Source organism: Lontra canadensis, unplaced genomic scaffold, assembly GCF_010015895.1.
Source record: "Lontra canadensis isolate GAN:19392208 unplaced genomic scaffold, GSC_riverotter_1.0 scaffold2, whole genome shotgun sequence".
In the NCBI taxonomy this organism is placed as follows: domain Eukaryota; kingdom Metazoa; phylum Chordata; class Mammalia; order Carnivora; family Mustelidae; genus Lontra; species Lontra canadensis.
Genome location: NW_022630996.1, coordinates 36,725,684 through 36,747,905, shown reverse-complemented (window position 1 = coordinate 36,747,905; position 22,222 = coordinate 36,725,684). Strand labels below are relative to the sequence as shown.

Sequence of the window (22,222 nt, the reverse complement as noted above, 5' to 3'; positions counted from 1 at the left end):
CCAGCGCTGGATGGATGACATATATTCGGACTTCTCCATGTGAAAGAAAAACTTTTATCCAGTTTCAGGCACTACTATTTCTGCTCATACACAATTTCTATCTAGTAATACAAATAGTCATCCCAAATTTTCAGGGCTCCCTGCAAGTCTTATTCCCGCCCTCTACTGAAAAAAATCAAGGTCATCAGATGCTAAAGCACTGAATCCCTGCCTTCGGGACTTCATTTCTCTCTTATCCCAGTAACTTACCAGGCTTAGCTAACCTTGCCTTGTGCTTCCTAACATCCCTTCTCTCTCCACTATAGGGAACATCTCCTCGTCTGTCCATTCTGGCCATAAAGATACCGAAATCTCTACTTTTAACAAACAAAACAAAAAATTCACAATCGTCCTTCCAACCCCACGACTCCCGGTAACTACTCTCCTAGAAGACTTTCCTTTCTCCCACGTGCAAAGAAAGCGGAGTCCGTGTGTGCCAGCTTCTCCCTCAACCTGCCCACCTACCAGCTCACAGACGACTTCTCCAGGCCCCTGTCCCTCACTCCCAACCAATGGCGCCTTAACTGCCAGACTTTCTGCTCCCCTGGTTTTTACTCGCCTCAGCGGGAAGCAGGCTGGAGCGCCCCTCCTTTGTCAATCGCCTGCACCGACCAGGCTGGCTTCCTCTTCTTCTCTCCTTCTCCTCGGTCAGCTCCTCTTCCTGTGTCTGAGGCGTTAGGCCCGAGGGACACCAGGAGCTCAGAGGAGGTGTCCCAAGCTGTCCTAACTGAACACACTCAAATGGAAGGGACAGTCTGGGAGAGCGAGGGAGACAGGGACTGATCTGTCCTCTGGAGGCACCGACACCTGGGCGTGCACGCACTGGAGCTCGCATGGTACAGAAAGCTCCCGGTGAGTTTCCTCAGGTGCCTTCAGTCAGGGCAGCCTGGGGGCGGGCCTCGCCCAGAGCGCATGCGCGGGCCTTCTGCGCTAGAGCTGCACCTGCGCAACAGGCAGCACGTGCCAACCAGGGTATGTAAGGGCGGGAGCCAGGGCCCCAGGTGCCAGAGACTCTGCAGGTCACGAAGGTAGGTTTGGAGCGGATGGGTGTGCGGGGCTGCGGGTCCCGAGGGAGCGGAGTAGACTGGATTGTGGGACCGGGGCTGGGCGGAGTGGGGGGCAGGGGTGAGCCGTGGGTAAGGAGACACTGGGCTCAGGGGATGGGCTCCTCCAGACTGGGGAGGAGGTGGTGTGGGGGTAGGCACGCTGGCGGTGAGGCCGAAGACCAGTACCTGCAGGCCGGGTCCAAGCCACTGCCCCGGGTGGAGCTCCTGGGGTGCCCCTGGCACTCCAGGCGCTGCACAGTTTCCCTCTTGGCCTCCTAGGTCTCAGTCTAATTTTTGTGTTGCTGCTGCTCTGGGAACTGAGGTGTTCTGGCAAGATGCGGCCCCGCCCGTGGGCAGCACTGCTCAGGTCCTCAGTGCAGTGCAGCCCTGTGCCCCGATCCCAGGCGAGTGGGAAGAGACGGTGAGGACCCTGCCACCCAGGCTTGGGGTTCTGAAAGGGAACTAGGATGATTTCTCCCTTCACAGCAGTATACAGCGCTGAGTGCCGCTGCCTTTTCCTAAATATGAACACCTGTTTTTCAGCCTAGAAAATGAACTCCTCTTCAGAAAACAATGCACATTTTGAGGGCGGTAACGCCAGACCGTTTTTTTATGTGCACGCCGTGGGGCAGCAGACTTACCCGAGTCCTTGGTACCAGAATCCCAGCTATAATCCGTTCTGTGTTCCTGGAGCAGGTAAGAAATTCAAGAAGTTCAGTGGGGTTAGGGACCCTCCCCCTCAAGCAATGCCTGAGGGTTTCTAATACCTTAAAATCCATGACTTCCCTTCCCTCACCCTGTCCTGACACAGATATTATGGTAGCACACAGGGGCAGTGTTTGAAGTTCACATTAATAGATAAAATTTGAATTCTACCTATATGCCAGTTATTCTGCCAAATACTGGAAGTAGGTTCTCTCATTTGACCTCAACAGCCCCATGAGCTAGGTATTATTGCTGTCTATGTTTTACAAATCGGGGAACAGAGGCTCAGAGGCCCGGACTTGCCCAGAGTTACACAGGAGTCAAACCAAAATTCTATTATGAGACCAGTCTTACAGAGGCACCTTAGAGCTCCCAGTCCCTATAATTTTTTCAACAAGGCCTAAAGATTCTTAAAAGCTGACCTGGTGAGGTCAAAAAAGTACTTTGGGAAAAGAATGATGAGGTTTAAATGTTTGGGAGGTACAAATCTAGGATTTCATGCATTATGGTGTGGGAGGGGGGTTTAAGCAGGGCAGAAGGATCCATGGAGTGATTCTCCCTTCTCATGCCTCCAGTGGCAAAGATAATGTTAAATCTATTCTTCAGTGTACCCTGCTGTAGATAAAGCATGTTGTGTATTGTATGCAACTGTTTTCCGAGGAGAAAACTAGGTGTGGTAAGGACAGATTTTTAGTCCATCAATTACTGATCCCACCTAAGTAGTAGAATCTTCAGTCCAAGGAGCTCCTAGTGGGAACCATTTTAAAACTGTGGCCTGAGGAATAAGGAATTTTGCCAGCATATGACCTATGGACTTCAGCTCCTCATTGTGTCTCCAACAAGACTGCCTACCTGACATATTTTGAACTTGTACCTCCACATGGTCTAGTTCTTAAAGAAATTTTTATATATAAACATTCCATTAGCTTTCTCTGGTGATCCCTAATTAATACGGATGTTGAAATGTGATTTTGGAATAGTTCAGATGAAGGAATTGTCTGAGGAAGATTCTTGAGGTCAGAGGGTGGAAAATTCCTGAGAGAAAGAAATGCATATTGTATCTTGAACTTTAATTAAAAGGCTGAGACTCTGTAATTGTGCACTTTTTTTCATGCAATTCACCTTAACGTTTACAATATTTGTCCTGAGAGTTGTGGTTTAGGAGAATTAGAGTGATAAGTACTGGGAGTAGGAATCCCACCTGTATTGTTTGTTTGCTTGTTTGTTTTAATTGCAACCTAACTCTAATATTTTAGTGGGGATAAAAAAGTTCATATGACTTACTGTTTTGTGCAACCACGAATTCCAAGAAAGAAGCCACTCAGGCTAGCTAAATAGGGACTCCAAGGACGTAATCCATATTAGAATCTATATTCCTTTATTTCTAATTTTGTTTTTTTTCCTAGGTTTTGACTTTCTCTGTATTGTTCTCATTCTCCGCCATTTCAAAGTGACAAAGATAGTTACAGAATTTGTGGGCCTATAATGATTTTCTGGCTAAGGATCCCAGAGAAGAGCCTTCCCTTCCAGTAGTTTCATAAAGAGTTCCAAAGCTGACTCCTGGGTGGTTTGGCTTTGCCACATGTTATCCTTGTTCTACTTACCACCCAGAAGATGAACTAGTCTCCTTGATTAGTCTAGGTTATATGCCCCATGTTGAAGGTGGTATGAGCCGGTCAGATTCTATTTGGACAGAGAAGGTCTCTCCTTTTTCAAAGGAGCTTGAAGGACCTATTGCCAAGAGAAGAATGGATGCCAGTACAGAAAGATGTTGATTGAAGATCATTTACATCATTTTTGGATAGAGTTAAGTAGGAAATGAGAGGAATATATTAGAATTTGTTAAATAGCTTGATGAAATTGTATATTAAACAGCATGTCTATCATAGCCAAGGTTGTAAAGATATTCCTTGAGGGAATATAACATGAGTTCAGTTGAACAAGTGGACTCAAAAGCATTCTGGATGTACTAACCTAAAGGGCAGGGATTATTGTGGTTTATTTATTTATTTTTTTAATTTTAATTTTAATTTTTATTGTGGTTTATTTTGTATCTAGTCATTCTGACTAGAATTATTCAGAATGAGAGGTGTAACTATTCTATGAATAACAGAACATCTCTTCACTTGAAACTGGCTTAAATCATTTTTTTTTATTGAAAAACTAACCAAATGCATGGGCTAAGAATTAAAATAGTATATAAACAAGGAATGAAGCCTTTACCCCCTAATCCCTTTTCCCAGTCTCCCAGTATCCTCCCTGAGTTAGAAAATATTGCCAGTGATTTGGGTATCTTTCTGGATATATTCTATGCATATTCAAGGATCTGTACCTGTATTTAGTAGGCTTTTTTTTTTTTATTTTTTATTGACATATTGACATATAATGTATTATGTTTCAGGGGTACAGGTCTGTGAATCATCAGTCTTACACAATTCACAGCACTCACCATAGCACATACCCTCCCCAGTGCCCCTCACCCAGCCACCCTATCCTTCCCATCCTCCTCCCCTCTAGCAACCCTCAGTTTGTTTCCTGAGATTAAGAGTCTCTTATCGTCTGTCTTCCTCCCTGTCCCATCTTGTTTCATTTTTTTCCCTGCCTTTCCCCTACGACCCGCCCTGCCTCTCAAATTCCTCCTATCAGAGAGATCATATGATAATTGTCTTTCTGTGATTGACTTATTTCGGTTAGCATAATACCCTCTAGTTCCATCCACATTGTTGCTAATGGCGAAATTTCAGGTCTTTGATGACTGCAAAGTATTCCATTGTTTGTGTGTGTGTGTATGTATGTGTGTGTATACACACACACACACACACACACACCACACCTTCTTTATCCATTCATCTGTTGATGGACATCTAGGCTCTTTCCATAGTTTGGCTATTGTGGACATTGCTGCTATAAACATTGAGGTGAACGTGCCTCTTCGGATCATTACATTTGTATCTTTAGGGTAAATACCCAGTAGTGCAATTGCTGGGTTGTAGGGTACCACTATTTTCAATTTTTGAGGAACCTCCATACTCTTTTTTAAAAGATTTTACTTATTTATTTGACAGACAGAGATCACAAGTACGCAGAGAGAGAGGGGGAAGCAGGCTCCCCGCTGAGCAGAGAGGCCGAGGCAAGGCTCTATCCCAAAACCCTGGAATCATGACCGGAGCCGAAGACAGAGGCTTTAACCTACTGAGCCACGTGGGTGCCCCGACTATTTCCTTTGCAGAGCAAAAGATTTCGATCTTGATGAAGTCCCAATAGTTCATTTTTGCCCTTGCTTCCCTTGCCTCTGGCAATATTTTTAGGAAGAAGTTGCTGTAACTGAGGTCAAAGAGCTTGCTGCCTGTGGTCTTCTCAAGGATTCTGATGGATTCCTGTCTCACATTGAGCTCTTTCATCCATTTCGAATCTATTTTTGTGTGTGGTGCGAGGAAATGGTTCAGTTTCATTCTTCTGCATGTGTCTGTCCAATTTTCCCAACACCATTTGTTGAAGAGGCTGTATTTTTTTCCATCGGACATTCTTTCCTGCTTTGTCAAAGATTAGTTGACCATAGAGTTGAGGGTCCATTTCTGGGCTCTCTATTCTGTTCCATTGATCTATGTGTCTGTTTTTGTGTCCGTACCATACTGTCTTGATGATGACAGCTTTGTAATAGAGCTTGATGTCTGGAATTGTGATGCCGCCAACTTTGGTTTTCTCTTTTAATAGCTTCATTTTTTTTTTTTAAAGTTTCATTTATTTACTTGACAGAGAGAGAGAGAGAGCGCGAGTGAGAGAGCATGAGCAGGGACAGCGGGAGAAGGAGAAGCAGGCTCCCCACCAAGCAGGGAGCCCAGTGCGGGGGTCAATTCTAGGACCCCGGGATCACGACCTGAGCTGAAGGCAGATACTTAACCAACTGAGCCACCCAGTCCCCCTAGTAGGCTTCATTTTTTAGAGCAACTTTTGGTGCACAGCAAAGTGGAGCAGAAGGCAGAAAGATTTCCCATATGCCCTCCATTGTGCATAACCTCTCCCATTATCAACATCCCTCACCAGCGTGATATTTGTTATAATCAGTGAACCTAAAATGGCACATTTCACCCTCAGTTTATGTTAGGGTGTGCTCTTAGAGCTGCATGTTCTGTGGTTTTGGATAAATACATCATGAAAGATAGCCACCACTATGATACTGTATTGAATAGTGTCACTGCTCTAAAAATTCTTTGCCTATTCATGCCTCCATTTTACTGGCTCCATAGCATTGCCTATTCCAGAAAGCTGTATCATTGGAATCATATAGTATGTAGTTTTTTCATATTGGCTTTTTCTACACAGTAATACGCATTTTAAGTTTCCTTATATCTTTTTGTTACTTGCTAACTCATTTGTTTTTGCTAAATCATATTGCATTGTCTGAATTATGACATTTATACATCCATTTATCTACTGAAGGATATCTTGGTTTTCTCCAAGTTTTGGAATATGTTTAGTTTTGCAAGAAATTGCCAAACTTTCTTCCTTTCACACTATTTTATAGCATTTGCATCTGTACCATCTTGCATTTCCACTAGCAATCAGAATTCCTGTTGCTGCACATACTTATCAGTACTGGGTATTATCAGTATTTAAGACTTCAGCCATTCTAGTACTTGCAAATTAGATCAATGAGATACTGTACATTTCCCTGATGGCATATGATGTGGAGCATGTTTTCATGTTTATTTGGCAACCTTTATTTTCTTTTTCTTTTTTCTTTTAAAGATTTTTATTTATTTATTTGACCGACAGAGATCACAAGTAGGTGGAGAGGCAGGCAGAGAGAGAGAGGAGGAAGGAGGCTCCCTGCTGAGCAGAGAGGCCGATGTGGGGTTCGATCCCAGGACCCTGGGATTAAAGGCAGAGGCTTTAACCCACTGAGCCACCCAGGCACCCCTGTCTGTGTATTTTCTTTGATGAGATACCTGTTAAGGTCTATAGCCTCTTTTTAAAATCAGGTTATTTTCTTAATGTTTTAAGGGTTCTTCGTATATTTTGGGTAATAGTCCTTTATCAGGCATGTATTTATAAATATTTTTCTCCCAGTCTGTGACTTTTCGTTCAGTTGACCATACCAGTATCTTTTGAAGAGTTTTTAATTTTAATGAAGGTCAGCTTATCAAGTTCTTTCTTGCATGGATCATGTTTGCCACTGGTATTTTGTCTAAGAAGTCATCACCATACCCAAGGACATCTAGGTTTTCTCTTGTGTTATTTTCTTGTTCTTACAGTTTCTATGTTTTACATGGAGGTCTGTGGTCCATTCTGAGTTAATTTTTGTGAAGGATGTTTGTTGTAAGGCATGTGTCTAGGGTTGCATTTGCACGTATTATGTCCAGTTCCAGGATGATTTGTTGAAAAAAACGGTCTTTGGTCCATTGTATTGTCTTTGCTCCTTTGTCAAATATTGGTTGATTATATTTATATGGGTCTGTGTGTAGGGTCTCTATTCTATCCTACATTGATCTACTTGTAATTTAAGTGTTTGGTAGACTTCATCAGTGAGCCCTTCTGGGCCTGGTGCTTTCTGTTCTGGATGGTTATCAGTTAAGTGGTTCATTTCTTTAATATATAAAAATCTGCGCAGATGTCCATTTCTACTGGTCTGAGTCTGTCCAACTTTATCTTTCAAGGAATTGGCCCATTTTTTATAGGTTTGGAAAGTTGTGACAATAGAGTTCATAGTATTCTTTCCATCTTTTTTACTGTCTGTGGGATCTGTAGTGATGTACCCTCTTTCATTTCTGATATTAGTCATTTGTGTCTTAATTGATTCAGTGTTATTTAGTAATGCATTTAATCTCAAAGTATTTGGGGGATTTTACAGCTTTGTTTTCTATACTCAGTTGTAGGCTAAGAGCAGACACTACATGATTAATGTACTTTTTAATTTGTGTGTTTTCTGGCCCACGGTATGGACTGTCTTGGTGCATGTTCCATATGGGTATGAGATGTGTATTTTGCTTGATGAAGTAGTCTGTGGATGTCAGTTATTTCCAGTTGGTTAAAGGTGCTGTTTAGATCAGTTGTCCTTAGTGATTTTTTTTTACCCACTGCATCTGCCATTTTTTGTTTACTATTAGCACAGAACATCTTTCTCCATGCATTTACTTTTCATCCTTGTCTTGATGTTGAAAGTGAATTTTTTTGCAGACTACACAGGTTTTGGCTTTTAGTATATCTTGTAATGTTTTCTTGATTGCCAGGCATTCTGTGCTGGATAAAAAGTACTGCTTTAAATAGGCCTTTAGTAACATGTTAAGTTGGGGAGGTGGGACAGGAATCATAGTCCTATGGTTACTGAAGAACTGTAGTTTTAGGCCCCAGTCTTTTAGTGAGATGGTGCCTTTGAACTATACATGTTCTTCACCTTCCTCCTCCCATTGGATAGGGAAGGGTTGTTAGGGTGGGTTTGGGTTTGAGATAAGTATTTGCCTACCCCCTTATCAATTAGGCTCTGGTTAACTAGGTTGTCCTGAGGTCCAGTGTTGGTAGGAATAGAGTTTTCCTTGTATATGTCACCATTGTTTCTCTTCCCTACTCTTCCTGTGGGATTTCTTTTCTAGATTTACTGTAAGAAACCGGTTGAGCTACTGCAGATAAAACTCAAACAAGGGAGGGGGCGAGGGTTCATTATGAATGGGTCCCCTTGAAGTTTTTTAACTCTCTGATTTGTTTATTCTGAGCCTTTAATTTGTCGGTAACAGTTCAGGTTTCCCTATCCTACTACTAGTTCCCATGGGATTTTTACCTCTTGGGTTTGTGCCCCTGTAAGTTGTGCTTGTCTACATTCACATATCTCTCCAACATCGGGGATAGCACTTTGCTCTGTAACCTACTGCTGTGTAGAATTTGGGAAGAATTCTTGATTTTTCAGTTGAGCTTTTTACTTTGTTCAGAGTAAGTGACTTCCAAACTTCTTACATATTCTTCTTATGTACAACCAGAAATTATACCAGCTTTTTTTTTTTAAAGACTTTATTATTTATTTGACAGAGAGAGACATGGCAAGAGAGGGAACACAAGCAGGAGGAATGGGAGAGGGAGAAGCAGGCTTCCCACTGAGCAGGGAGCCTGATGTGGGGTTCGATCCCAAGACCCTGGGATCATGACTTGAGCCAAAGGCAGAGCCACCCAGGTGCCCCATCTACCAGCTTTTAACATTAATTAGGCATGCAGTACACATAGTTGTACAATTGAAATAGAGGGCCAAATTCATGCTTTTATAAATAGGCTGATTTTGAATCAATATTAAATTCTCTTTGCTGCCTCAGTACCCTCCTTTGTATAACAAGATGAATTAGTTTTCTTTTGCCATTGGCCAGCATTTCCCCATTAACCCAACCACCCAGCCCCTGGTAACCACTATTCTGTTTCTGAGTTCATCTTCTCTGGATTGTACATAGAAGTGAGATCATGTGGCATTTGCCTTTCTCTGTCCAATTTCTCTTAGGAAAATGCCCTCAAGGTCCATCTATTGTCACTAATTGCAAGATTTCCATTTAAAAAAACAAAAGGTTTTAGTAGCAGTGGAAGAAGTAGGAAAGGAGGAGTTCTCTGAAAAGTGAAGAGAAGTTAACCTGTGGGGGAACCCACATATGGCTAGAGCATATAGGCTTAGTGGAAGAATGAGATGATAGATTCACAAATCAGATAATGAGGGCTTTTATGGCATCCTAAGGAATGAGGTCATTGTTCCTCATTTCCCGACTAGCAATGACAATACTTCAAATTACTTCAAATACTGTCTCTCAAAAGAGGGGTCATACCCGAGTCAGAAAGATAATTCTGGGAGTACCTGGCTGGCTCAGTTAGGAGAGGATCTGACTTTTGATCTCGGGGTTATGAGTTTGAGCCCCACACTGGGTATAGAGATTACTTCAAAAAAAAAAAAAATAGAGGAAGGAAAGAAAAGATAGAAATATAGATAATTTTGGAACTAGTTTAGATTACAGATCTGTGAATGTCAGGGAGATGGGTAAAGGAAGTTCCTAGTAGTAGTTACTGAAGTAAAAACATGGAGATGACTTAAAGTCCTGGTCATGGTAGCAGAAGAGAGAAGGTATTACAAAGAGTAGCCATGGATTTTGCTGATTAGTGAGGGACAAAGTAACAACTCTAACACCTATGTTTATGCAGTGGGTAGCTGAATAGGATCCTGGGAGAGATGCTAGTGGCAGGGACCTGCATTAAGGTATTTTGGTCCATTGTATGATATAGTACAACATGTATGGTAGGAAGTTCTCTGACTCATGAACCTCATTCTGTTGGCTTCTAACCTCTGTAGGCCATGTCGAAGTCAAGCTGAGACTCATCTACTTCCTTTCGATAAAGAAAGAAATCCATATACTTTTATGTATAAGTAGATTAGGCCAGGACCAAGAGGCATTTTGATGCAGCCTTAAACCATAAAATTGAGTTCATTAGATCAACCTTAATATATATTTTTAAAGATTTTATTTATTTATTTGACAGAGATCACAAGTAGGCAGACAGGCAGGCAGAGAGAGAGGAGGAAGCAGGCTCCCTGCTGAGCAGAAGCCCCATGCCCCCCAGAACCCTGAGATCATGACCCGAGCCGAAGGCAGAGGCCCAACCCACTGAGCCACCCAGGTTCCCCAGATCAACCTTAATATTGAGTAAATTACCTGATGAACACTGATCTGAATATAAGTATTGCTTTTATATACTAAGTACAAGTTTTATCTTAACTTCATTTGTCACTTATATATATCTGTCTCGCAAAATCAAATGCCATTCCCGACATGAATTTGTATGACAGAAATGTGTCTGGCATTATTGGCACCATTTCCCTGTTTACTTCTGAAGACTGGAAAACCGGGGAAGATGGGTCTGTGAATGAGTAGTGCTGAATAAAAAGGTTTAGAAAGACGCGTACATAAAAAGAACTTTTGTTCTTCTTTGCTTTGTAAGAGCTGACATAATTATTCTTTCCCCAGCCACAGCAATCCTAAATTACCCTTACTGGGTGCTAGGTCTCTCTGAAAAAGAGTCACTACTAAGTAGGGGTGATTCATAATACCCTGACTATTTGATGGCCTGGCGACCAACCCATCAGAACCGATGCCTGCTAGGCCCCACGGTTCTGGTCACTGCCCTTTCCCTTGTCGAATCCCGAGGATATCAGGGAGAAGTGGGGGCCGGTAGCTACCAACTGGCATTGAAAACACTGCGTATTTGACCAACTGGTGTGGTCAGCTGGCTGCGTCCTGGCTGAATGTTTGACCGGCTGCAGGAGACCGAGGGGCTAACTACTGCGTTCTCTTCCTAGGTTTCGGAAATGGAAGTCTGTATTTCCCATATTCAGTGATACTCAGTGAGTCTCCTGGCTTCCTCATCCCTCAGTCCCCGTTGCCCACTGCCCTTAACCAAAGACCTATGTTTTGTAACACAGCACACTTCCGGCAGTGTAGTGGCTATGGAAAGAAAACGAAGACGAGAGAGACTCAGACTGAACCTCATCAGGCTGAAAACAAGACTCAGAAACAAGACACCCACTCAGAAGGTGATATGGTGACCAGTATCCCAACTTCGAATAGTGACACAGAAACTGAAAACATTCCTCAAGCAACAGATGGGGTCTTGTCTTCTGTCGCCCAGAAGCAGCAGCTACATGGTGAGAGCCCTTCTCCTAACACTGTATACAGAGCATCACCTCAAGTAAACTATGCGTCTGAGAAAGGGAAAATGGGGCTAGAACAATGCAAAGGATCCCCTGTAACACAGTTCTGGAAGACTTTGAAGGAAACTATCCATTTGTATGACCTGGCTTATGGTAAAGCCATGCCAGACATCATGGTGCAGCACGGTAGGATTTCACAGAGTTCTCGGGAGAGTAGAAGTGTGCTTCATAACCGTCACGAGGGTGCAGATGGCATTATGTGTAAAGATGAAGAAAGCACTCTGTGGTCGGAACAGTGTCATGGTGTAAGACATGATGAGGTGGTAACGTCAGGCTCCATCATGGACATGAACTTGGGTAAAGAAAAAGGCTATGCAGCTGTTCTCCAATGCCTGTCCTCTCTAGATGAAGCAAAAGACAGAGATGAAATCCAGGATACTCTGAATTCCAGTCTGTGCCAGTCTTCTGGAGATGGCGATAAGCTCCAGCAGGAAAGGCCAGTCTGTTCCAGCAATAAAGCCATTGAGGACCTGAGCCTAGAGTCCAAAATCCGGAGTCCCATTCACTTTGGGGAAAGTATGCTAGACAACATTAGTGGGGGCCGTGGCTTCCCTGTGAAAGTGGGCAAAGGTGAAGTTGTGGAAAGCAACAGCTACCCTGAGAATTATGTCCTCCCCCCTACCTCCCTCACCCAGTTCAGCCATGTCGATGAAGGCATTCAGTATCATGTGAGCCAGTGGCAGGATGCAGAGCATGAGAAATCTCCTGAGTCCTCACCAGAGAGCAGAAAGGCAACAGAAGAATGCAGAAATGGAGAACTGGAAGAGGTGGTAGAGTGGAACAGCTGCTCAAAGTATGTGTCTAGCTCTGCCTGGTTGGCCCAGATGAATAGCAGGCAGGTAGATGAAGGGATTCAGTGTGATAGGAGCTGGTGGCAGGATGCACAGCTGGAGAGATCCCTTGAGCAAATGCCTTCCAACGATGAAGAGTCCTCTCCAGATTGCAAAACTAAGGGATCACGGAGAAGGACCATTAGGAATGCAAGACTGAACACAGATGAAGAAGAAATGACCATGAATGATGAGATTGAGGAGGAGGATCATGAGAACTTCAAAAAGTGTGCAAAGATTGAAAAAACTGTGAAAGGCAGGAAGCAGAAATCCCTGAGCAACATCTCAAGTGGGAACACAGTCTATTTATTGAAGAAAAATGGTGCCTTGAACACTGTACTTCCCAACGATTCAGAAGACTATGATTTGGAAGAGGAAGCTGAAGATGAAATGTATGAGATAGAATGCCTCTTGGAAGAAGTTAGTCCACTGGGGTGTGTGATGTCTTCCAAAGGGAGGATTTATCGCGAGGTTGGCAGGATCATGAGGATGCCAGCTGAGTGCTCTCTCCCTCCCCAACTTATTGTGTGGTGCACCAGAAAAAAGTACAGGTTAAAGCTTGGGGAATACGAGAGCATCCCTGTGGTGTGCAAAGTAACAGGACAGGATGGCAGGTTCCAAGGAGAACGTACCATGGCTGTAAAGGAGGGACTGGAGTCCAAGAGAGCCTCACCCAAGCCCTGGGAATGTAAGTGACTAATGGACTCATTCCATTTGGTTGTCTGTGGTCGTTCCACACTGTGTCCTGGATGCAAAGGCAGCCATAGATCCACAGTATTTCTTCATTTTGGAAGTATGTTCTTAAACAACTGTAGGTGCCCATGTTTGTAGGATTGGGAGAAATTCCAGGTTTGAGGTCCTGCATTCTAGGAAACTGTGATGTAATTTGAACAAAGAGCTGTAGGAGTTGATGAAAAGTTGGGTGGTGGTAAAGGATAGGAGGGTTGAGAGAGAAAAGAGTCATGGACATAGAGCTAGGTGGAGTTGCTGATAAAGGGCAGTCCATGTGGAGGGGGTGAATTTTGATACAAATTTGGGGGCTGTGGTTTGGAATAAGAATGGAGACAGTAGCATGAGCTTGATTGGGTAGCCAGGAGAGGTCAAGTGTGTTCCAGGGATTGAGGCTGAGAAGAGCCAGCCAGAAGGGAGACCTGTGATGAGTTAGGCAAGTGGGTCTAAACAGACTGGGCTAAAATAGTAGAAATTTTCCTTTTGAGATTTTTGTCCTGTAGGCAGTTAGGAGATGCCCAAAGCAAATTGAATAGAGAAGGGACAAGAAGAAATGTGCTCTAGGCCTCTTCAGCTGGCAGTATAGTGGAGGAGGAATTTGAAGCATGTCCATTTGGCTGAAACCCCTTTATAAAGTCAGTTTAACTGAACACTGGAAGGCAGCTATGCTTACCACTATACCACCAACACTTAACTGAACATTGGATATAAAGGGTCCTAAGTCACATGGGAGTAAAAGATAACATTTCAGAGAATCCATTAACAAAATTGATTCTTTAAGAAAAGAAAAAAAATAGGCTGGAGGGGCAGCTGGGTGGTTCAGTCAGTTAAGCCTCTGCCTTTGGTTCAGGACATGATCTCCAGGTCCTGGGATCAAGCCCCTCATCAGGCTCCCTGCTCAGCAGGAAGCCTGTTCCTCCCTCTCCCTCTGCCTGTTGCACTGCCTGCTTGTGCCCTCTCTCTCTGTCTCTTGTCAATAGAAAAAAAAAAAAAAAGGCTGGGGTTTGAGCTTGTATCTAGAAAAAATGATAACATCCATAGACAAGGAAGCTTGGGAAAGGAAGTTGTCTTGCTTTACTGTGTGGTTGTCAGTGGGAGGACTGGACTAGCAGATCATACATACCTGGTTGAAGCTGGAGTTTGGATCACCCTATGTTTAGGGAGAGGGCTCAAAGGAGTGGGAAGGGCCCAAAGTAGAGTCTGGGGGATGATTATCCCTGGGGAGCAAAAATGAAATGAAGCAGGTAAGTGACAAATGGGATGCATAAGGGCCCCTGGGGAAATTTAATTAAGTTCCAGTCTTAGTTTCTAAACTAAAACACTGTCCATCTTACCTTTAGTCTTCTCAAAGTCTCATTTGCCTCTGCTGTCATTTCCCCTCAGTGTGTAGGAATCAGTTTTTTCCATCCTATCACAGCCCTGTGAAGAAGATAACTTTAATTTACTCTTGGTTATACAGTTAAGATGATAATTTTCAGGCCGAGTTGTCTAGATTGTGTCCATTATTTTGATTTTTTTTTTCTGTCAAGGACTATAGAATGATACAGAATAGTATCTTTTTTTTTTTAATTTTTATAAACATATATTTTTTTCCCCAGGGGTACAGGTCTGTGAATCGCCAGGTTTACACACTTCACAGCACTCACCATAGCACATACCCTCCCCAATGTCCATAACCCCACCCCCCCAACCCCCCTCCCCCCAGCAACCCTCAGTTTGTTTTGTGAGATTAAGAGTCACTTATGGTTTATCTCCCTCCCAATCCCATCTTGCTTCATTTACTCTTCTCCTACCCCCTTAACCCCCCATGTTGCATTTCCTCTCCCTCATATCAGGGAGATCATATGATAGTTGTCTTTCTCCGATTGACTTATCTCGCTAAGCATGATACCCTCTAGTTCCATCCACGTCATCGCAAATGGCAAGATTTCATTTCTTTTGATGGCTGCATAGTATTCCATTGTGTATATATACCACATCTTCTTTATCCATTCGTCTGTTGATGGACATCTAGGTTCTTTCCATAGTTTGGCTATTGTAGACATTGCTGCTATAAACATTCGGGTGCACGTGCCCCTTCGGATCACTACGTTTGTATCTTTAGGGTAAATACCCAGCAGTGCGATTGCTGGGTCATAGGGTAGTTCTATTTTCAACATTTTGAGGAACCTCCATGCTGTTTTCCAGAGTGGTTGCACCAGCTTGCATTCCCACCAACAGTGTAGGAGGGTTCCCCTTTCTCCACATCCTCGCCAGCATCTGTCATTTCCTGACTTGTTAATTTTAGCCATTCTGACTGGTATGAGGTGGTATCTCATTGTGGTTTTGATTTGTATTTCCCTGATGTCGAGTGATATGGAGCACTTTTTCATGTGTCTGTTGGCCATCTGAATGTCTTCTTTGCAGAAATGTCTGTTCATGTCTTCTGCCCATTTCTTGATTGGATTATTTGTTCTTTGGGTGTTGAGTTTGCGAAGTTCTTTATAGATTTTGGACACTAGCCCTTTATCTGATATGTCGTTTGCAAATATCTTCTCCCATTCTGTCAGTTGTTTTTTGGTTTTGTTAACTGTTTCCTTTGCTGTGCAAAAGCTTTTGATCTTGATAAAATCCCACTAGTTCATTTTTGCAGAATAGTATCTTGAACAATAGATTTTTTTCCAAGAAGGGTGTGGTTTTTTCCCCCTCTTTGGTTTTTTAAGTAACTTGGATTATTTAATGTATGAATCACTTCTTACCTCAGGTAACTGTGAGAGATGGAAAACCGAGGTACCTTACAAAGTTTCAAACAGATTTGAGGCAGATGCTGTAACGTTTAGGAAATAGCAGGTATCTATTCTGTATCTAATTTGTGTGTCTCATGATTGGCTTTTAGGGCTTTGTTTGGGGTTTCCTACTCAGTGCGTGTTCTGCCCTGCAAAACTAACACTGCTTGTGGGCAGTGAAAAATGGCAGCATTCTGACTGGGTAACAGACCTGTAGACCTATAGATCCTTCCTTTTAAGTAGATTGGACCCAAAGCCTTTCAGTTCCATGGAATGTCATTGTTATGCTGATTTTCCACGTTTAATTCCCAGGGGGGTTAATGGTAGTCTGTTGTGGGTTATATGGGATTTTGTAAGTTATCCCAGTGGTTTATCAAAGTGCCCCAGTTTAGAGCTTGAAGAGCTGGGTACTTGAAGTTCAGGGTCTCCCTTAAGGGGCTAGTGGCATGATGGGCTTCTCTTCACACTGAGTCTTGGTATCCCTGTCACAATTTCAACCCCTAGGCCTAGGGTGTCAGGGAGCACATGGTTATTGGCCCTTTCAAGGCCATTCCTATGCTACAGTAGTCATAAGAAAAGACTAATACTCAAGCTCAGGCAAAATATTAAGACCTTTAACTTTATCGTAAAGATGAAAACTAAAGATATTAGTAATGACTCTCTGTACATCTTAAGTTTGTTATACAGCTAATTTAAAGAACTCTTTTATTCTTTTATTTCATAGGAAACAAATTGCTGTGTTCCAGCTACATAGAAGAGCTAAATAGTACATCATCGTGATGGCCTAGAACACAGGATTATCCCTTGATTTGAACTAAGAAAGCATTTATACCAACATAAAGAAAATGTGACATTATAAAGCCTTTGGAATTAAAAGAACTAAAACAACAAATAAATTGAATTGCATGTGTGTTTGATTCTCAAGCATTTTCTTCCCCTCTCCAAATGGCCACATCACTGGTAACACCACCAGTAGAGTTGGGTTATTCATGAGTATTTCTGCCAGGTGTATTACTGTCTTGTTATCTCCAGGGACCTTTAAAATGGGGAAGAGGATGGTGAGTTGAGGGCAGAATAAAGAGATGAAGGATGCTCCAAAACAGGAACTACCCTGATGATAGAGGCAGCTTATTTATTTTTTTACAAATGGAAACCAGGCTTATAGTAGCTCCACTGACTGGTATGTCCTTTGGTGAGTTGTAGTATATGTTACTTACTCCCAGTGTACACTCACAGAAACAAGGCAAACAAGAGCTCCTTACACTCAGAAACTACAACCTATATGGTCAATTTGTGGAACCAGTCTTTTCCCAATAAATGGTACAGGTTAAGGCTGTGACTAAGTGCCAAAATGTTTATATGTGGATGAAGACTGTCCTTAAGGGTATTTGTAAGAATGGGGCACATGTGGAAAGGCTAGAGTTGCTTCCTGGAAGGGCTTTCTGGGTGATGGTATGAATAATATTTTGATACCTATGGATGGGTTCACTCAGTGTTGCCTCTGAGTTGCCCAGTGATGAGTTAACTATATTTGTTTACTCTATTTTTATATTTTTAACTGCATTTTAACTACCTGTGGTAACAAAGTTAATTCTCAAGATGCATTAAAGAGATGGTACAAAGTGATAGCATTGCATATTTTCACTGAGATGCAAAAAGGCAAGCAAAATATAGTATGGTTTCTAAAGCTGGTCTTATGATAAGCTTTTGTGACTTATCTCCCTCCTAACCCCTACCTAAAAGATTGGGTAGATATTCTAGGAAAGTATCTGTGATGTCTATCCCCACCCATGGCTGGAGTATGGGACTCTCCTGTGTGTGTTTTAGTAACACCTGCATTTTCACTTTCATAGACCATGACATGACATGACAGGAGAGTTACATTTTCACCCTTGAGACCATGTATTCTTTAGGGCTGGTAGCTCCATAGAATAGTTCGTATAGAGCCTAGCACATCATATGCACTCAAATATTTGTGAATGAATGACTTAGTGTCAATTTGGATGAACAGTTTTGGCCTTGTCACTGTTCCATCATTCCAAGCCCAGAACATAATCAAAATGGGAAAGCTGAGGTAGGAATGCATTAGCTGGAGTAACTGAACAATTAGGAAGACTTGAGTCCATATAATCCAACTTCCTTGCTTATCTGGGAACCAGGAAGGCATTCACTACTCTAACTCCCCACCAATCCTGATTCATTCAAATTCCAACAATCTAATTCATTTGCTTATAAATGCTCATAAGAAGATTAAAGAGTGTGGTTTTCATTAATGTGTTAATATGAGTTGAATCTGATTGCTTTTTTGACATCTGTAAAATGAGTTACAAGTGCTTTGGGTGAACTAACTGAAGGCACTTAAATGGGACCATAACTGGGGCTCTCTGGCTACTGGGAAGATGTTGGACCCTAGAAGGTGGGGAAGATGGTAATGCTGGTATATGGAAGAGTAAGCACAAAAAGAGGACGGGTCCAATGAACACTGTGCCTGCTTTATAATCCTTCCCAAAGTCTTACCTTTATTCTAGAGGCTAAAAGACAAGTGAAGCATAAGTCCAAATGAAGGGTACATCCTGACAACCCCTTCCCTTTCATTTTCCCAAGCAGTTACTGTACCTCCTGGCACAATGAGTTCCTTAGGGTCAGACTCTCACATGAAGATTTGTGTGCAGAAAATTTAGTGGAGAGTGTTATGGGGAATAATATCTCTGAAGGGGCAAAGAAAGCCTAATTAAGCATAGGGAAGAAGTATGGATGTGATGCAGTAACAACAAAGTCTTTTTTTTTTTTTTAAAGATTTTATTTATTTGACAGAGATCACAGGCAGAGAGGCAGGCAGAGAGAGAGGAGGAAGCAGGCTCCCTGCTGAGCAGAGAGCCCAATGCGGGGCTTGATCCCAGGACCCTGAGATCATGACCCGAGCCGAAGGCAGCGGCTTAACCCACTGAGCTACCCAGGCGCCCCACAACAAAGTCTTTAGCCAAAGTTCCACTGGGAGCTCCTGAGCTGCAGAGTTGTCTCAACTGGGGTAAGAGGCCACATCATACAGCCCTGCACCCTTTGAAAAGGTCAACTGTGTATTCTAATCTAATCATGGGGGTAAAATCCATTATAGTAACATTTCTACAGATTTGGGCAAAAAATTTTGGAGGCTATTTTATAATTCTGCCTATCACAACCGCAATGACAGGTTGATAGATACCTTGGTAGAAGGCGATCTGGTGACTTCTCTTCCTTTCCTAAATAGGACTGGAGAGTACTGAGTCTGAAAGGAGAGATTTTAGGATGAAGAACTTTGATCAGCTTGATAGGCTCAGCAGTCTGGGAGTTGGAGCAGAGGAAAAAGAGGTTAGGTTGAGGTTCTTCTGGGTAAATTGGGCAAAGAGACTAGAGGTCAAGGGATATGACAGACTGAAATAAAGGACCATGGAACCTAGGCCAGAGACAGTAGACAGAGAAACCTGGAGTGAGAGAGAAGAGACAGAAATTAACTTGCAAGGATTGCACTAGATGGCAAGGTATCTTTCCTTCTTTCTTTCTCTTTCTATCTCTTTCTTTCTATTTCTTTCTTTCTTTCTTTCTTTCTTTCTTTCTTTCTTTCTTTCTTTCTCTCCTTTCTTTCCTTTCTTTCAGGATTTTATTTATTTGAGACAGTGAAAGAGAGCATGAGTGGAGAGGGAGAAGCAGGATCCGTGCTGAGCAGGGGACTAATACGGGAGTCAATCGCAGGACCCTGAGATCATGACCTGAGCTGGAGGCAGACACTTAATGGACTGAGCCAACAAAGGGGCACCACAAGATTTCAATTAAAGCAGGAAGTGGAGGAAGGCTTCAGAAGTTTACACTGAAAAAAATTAAATTAAAAACAATAACAATAACAACAACAAACCAGGAAGAGGTTTAACATTTAGAGCAGTGGTTCTCTAAGTCTGGCCCCCAGACCAACAGTGTCAGCATCATTTGGGCATTTGTCACAACTGCAAATTGTCCAGTCCACTCCAGACATAGTAATCAGAAATTCTAAAATTCTAGGAGTTAAGACACAGGAATCTGTTTTAACAACCACCCCAGGTGATTTTGCTGCACCATAAGTTTGACAATCATCTATATTATTCTCCCGTATTGTCATTGAGTATGTTTATGATGAATGGGTTTCCTGCAGGAGGAAGAAAATTCCTGCAAGGAGAATTTCCTGCTGCATCTTGAGCTAGGATGCCAAGGGTAGGTGTAAGACATGGCTGAATTTACTGGCCTTATAATTTTCAGTATTGACAAATCCTGGCCATTCCAATCTGGGCCAATTGTGTTACTGAGATAAATTTTCTAAGGCCAAGACTAGAAGCACTAACTGAAGAGAGCTGGAGAAAGAGTCTACCTGGCCTGCATCATTTATACTTTAAAGAGAGCGGCGGGATGCCTAGGTGGCTCAGTCCGTTAAGCGTCTGCCTATCATGATCCCAGGGTCCTAAGATGGGCCCCAACGTGGGGCTACCTGCTCAGCCTGCTTCTTCCTCGCCCTCTGCCCCTCCCCCACTCATGTGCACACACGCCCACTATCAAATAAATAAAATATTTAAACAATTTAAAAAATTAAAATTAAAAAAGGGGAATCCCCAGGGAAAGCGGCATAAAGTAGGAATAATGTGTTCCTGGGACCCAGAATGATGAAAGCAGCAACAGACGATGGTGAGGGAAGGACACTTGCTCATGAGCAAGATCTGGCTCTGCTTTGGATTGGCAAAGAACAGACACCCTCCCCAGGTTAAAGGCCTACCCAACCTACTGAGCTGCCTCAGCTGCAGCGCAGTCAAAGGGACAAGTTCCCAGGTGGGCTGTGCTTAGCCAATGGGATGAAGATGTATATGGGGATGTGGGTAGCTGACCTAGTATAATAATCTCTATACCATTATAATTTTTCTAAATCTATTATTATGGAAATAATAATAGTCATGGGAAAATAGCAATAAGACGTAAGCAAGTTAAATACATGATTTTTCAATGTTATTACAATGTATCTCACTATAAAAAAAAATCTCAAGCAATCATGCCAGCGGTTTATGAACAGGGATCTTTTGAGTGCAGGAAGGCCCAATATGCTTTGTATTGTTCAGTTAAAAAATGAAAAAGAAATGGTGCAGACAAATGTTTATAGTATGTTAAAAAGAGAGAAAACATTTTTTCCATGATATAAAAATATTTCTGGATGACTTCACAAGAAATTGGTAACATTAGCCATGGCGGAAGGGAACTGAGTGGCTGGGAGAGAGAAGAGGATTTTTCCTCATTAAACCTTATGAACCTTTTAAATTTGGACTGTGTAAGTATATTATGATTCAAAAATAATGAATATTTTCTAAATAAATAAAATAATGAGCTTTTATTATCCTCGCGTACAGAGAAAAATCAAACCTGAAGTCTCTGGGAACTAAGTAGCGCCCTGGGGAGGAAAGGCTGCAGCAGCACCTGGAGCGTCCTCAGAGACTCATTCCCTCGGTCCCGCCTCCCTGGCAGAGGCAGCTTGAAGGAATCACAAACTGCAGGGATCAGCAGGAGGACGACACTGGACAAAGCTCTCCTGCCTGACATCAGCCGCTGTCTAGAGCTAGCGCCCGGGAAAGTACAACTCACCCTCCTGGGGTCACATCTTTGCTGGAAGGCAGGTGAGAATTCACATGTGGGACACCAAATACCCCGCTCTCCTAGTCCTCCTGGATTGCACGCCTCTGGTCTTTGGCCGCAGTGTCTGATTTGGGAGAAGAGAATGTTGAACATTCGAGTTGTTGTTCAGTCCGAGTCTGAACTCTCATTTGACTTGGAAGACTTACGCTTTTGTTTCTTCTTCTTCTTCTTTTCCTTCTTCCTTTTCTTATGCTTTTCTTTCTTCTTCTTTTTCTTGTGTTTCTCTTTACTTGCTGAGGAACTGGAGCTGCTCCCATCCTCATCAGAGGTAGAATCCTCTAGTAACTGTTTCAACTGCTGTATCCTACGCATAGAAGATTAACCAAAGAACATATTTAACTCAAAAAAAAAAAAAAGGTAGATAAAAATTATATAAGGGCAGCAGTGAAGGTAAAAAACATCATGAATAACCACCTTACTAAGATAGTATGTTTATTTTTCCCCATTCTTATCCATGTTTTCCCCATTCTTGTCCACACTGGTGCCTCTTTGACAGGACTGTACCCAGTGTATAAGACATTCTGTATTTTTTTCACTGTCCTAAATATTTCTGCATGTTTTTCCAGTCCTTGCTACATAACTTTCAACAGATGCTTCCTGGGGCACCTGGGTGGCTCAGCTGGGTTAAAGCCTCTGCCTTCGGCTCGGGTCATGATCTCGGGGTCCTGGGATCAAGTCCGGCATCGGGCTCTCTTCTCGGCA

At 42.7% G+C, this 22,222-nt stretch overlaps 2 protein-coding genes across 4 annotated transcripts in view; one reads left to right on the top strand and one right to left on the bottom strand.

Moving 5' to 3' along the window:
* The first annotated feature begins 1,435 nt into the window (after positions 1 to 1,435).
* Positions 1,436 to 13,043, top strand: LOC116876008. The gene is made up of 3 exons (XM_032871893.1): positions 1,436 to 1,506; positions 1,629 to 1,781; positions 11,107 to 13,043. Exons 2-3 carry the CDS (start codon positions 1,637 to 1,639, stop codon positions 13,041 to 13,043), a joined length of 2,082 nt encoding a protein of 693 aa, XP_032727784.1. The 5' UTR covers positions 1,436 to 1,506; positions 1,629 to 1,636.
* Positions 1,754 to 22,222, bottom strand: part of LOC116876041 (retinitis pigmentosa 9 protein) — a 191,274-nt gene continuing 170,805 nt past the window's right edge. The window contains exons 6-9 of one of the 3 annotated variants that reach the window (XR_004384307.1): positions 21,470 to 21,824; positions 14,411 to 14,495; positions 14,200 to 14,293; positions 1,754 to 1,772 (exon numbers count right to left, since the gene is read on the bottom strand). Coding sequence is in view for 1 of the 3 variants with exons in the window: in XM_032871995.1 (XP_032727886.1) it covers positions 21,626 to 21,824 (199 nt within the window). In the remaining 2 variants the exon portion in view is untranslated. Of the gene's footprint in view, positions 1,773 to 14,123; positions 14,294 to 14,410; positions 14,496 to 21,199; positions 21,825 to 22,222 lie in introns of those variants that run through there. The other 2 variants (XR_004384311.1, XM_032871995.1) reach the window with 2 other exon arrangements.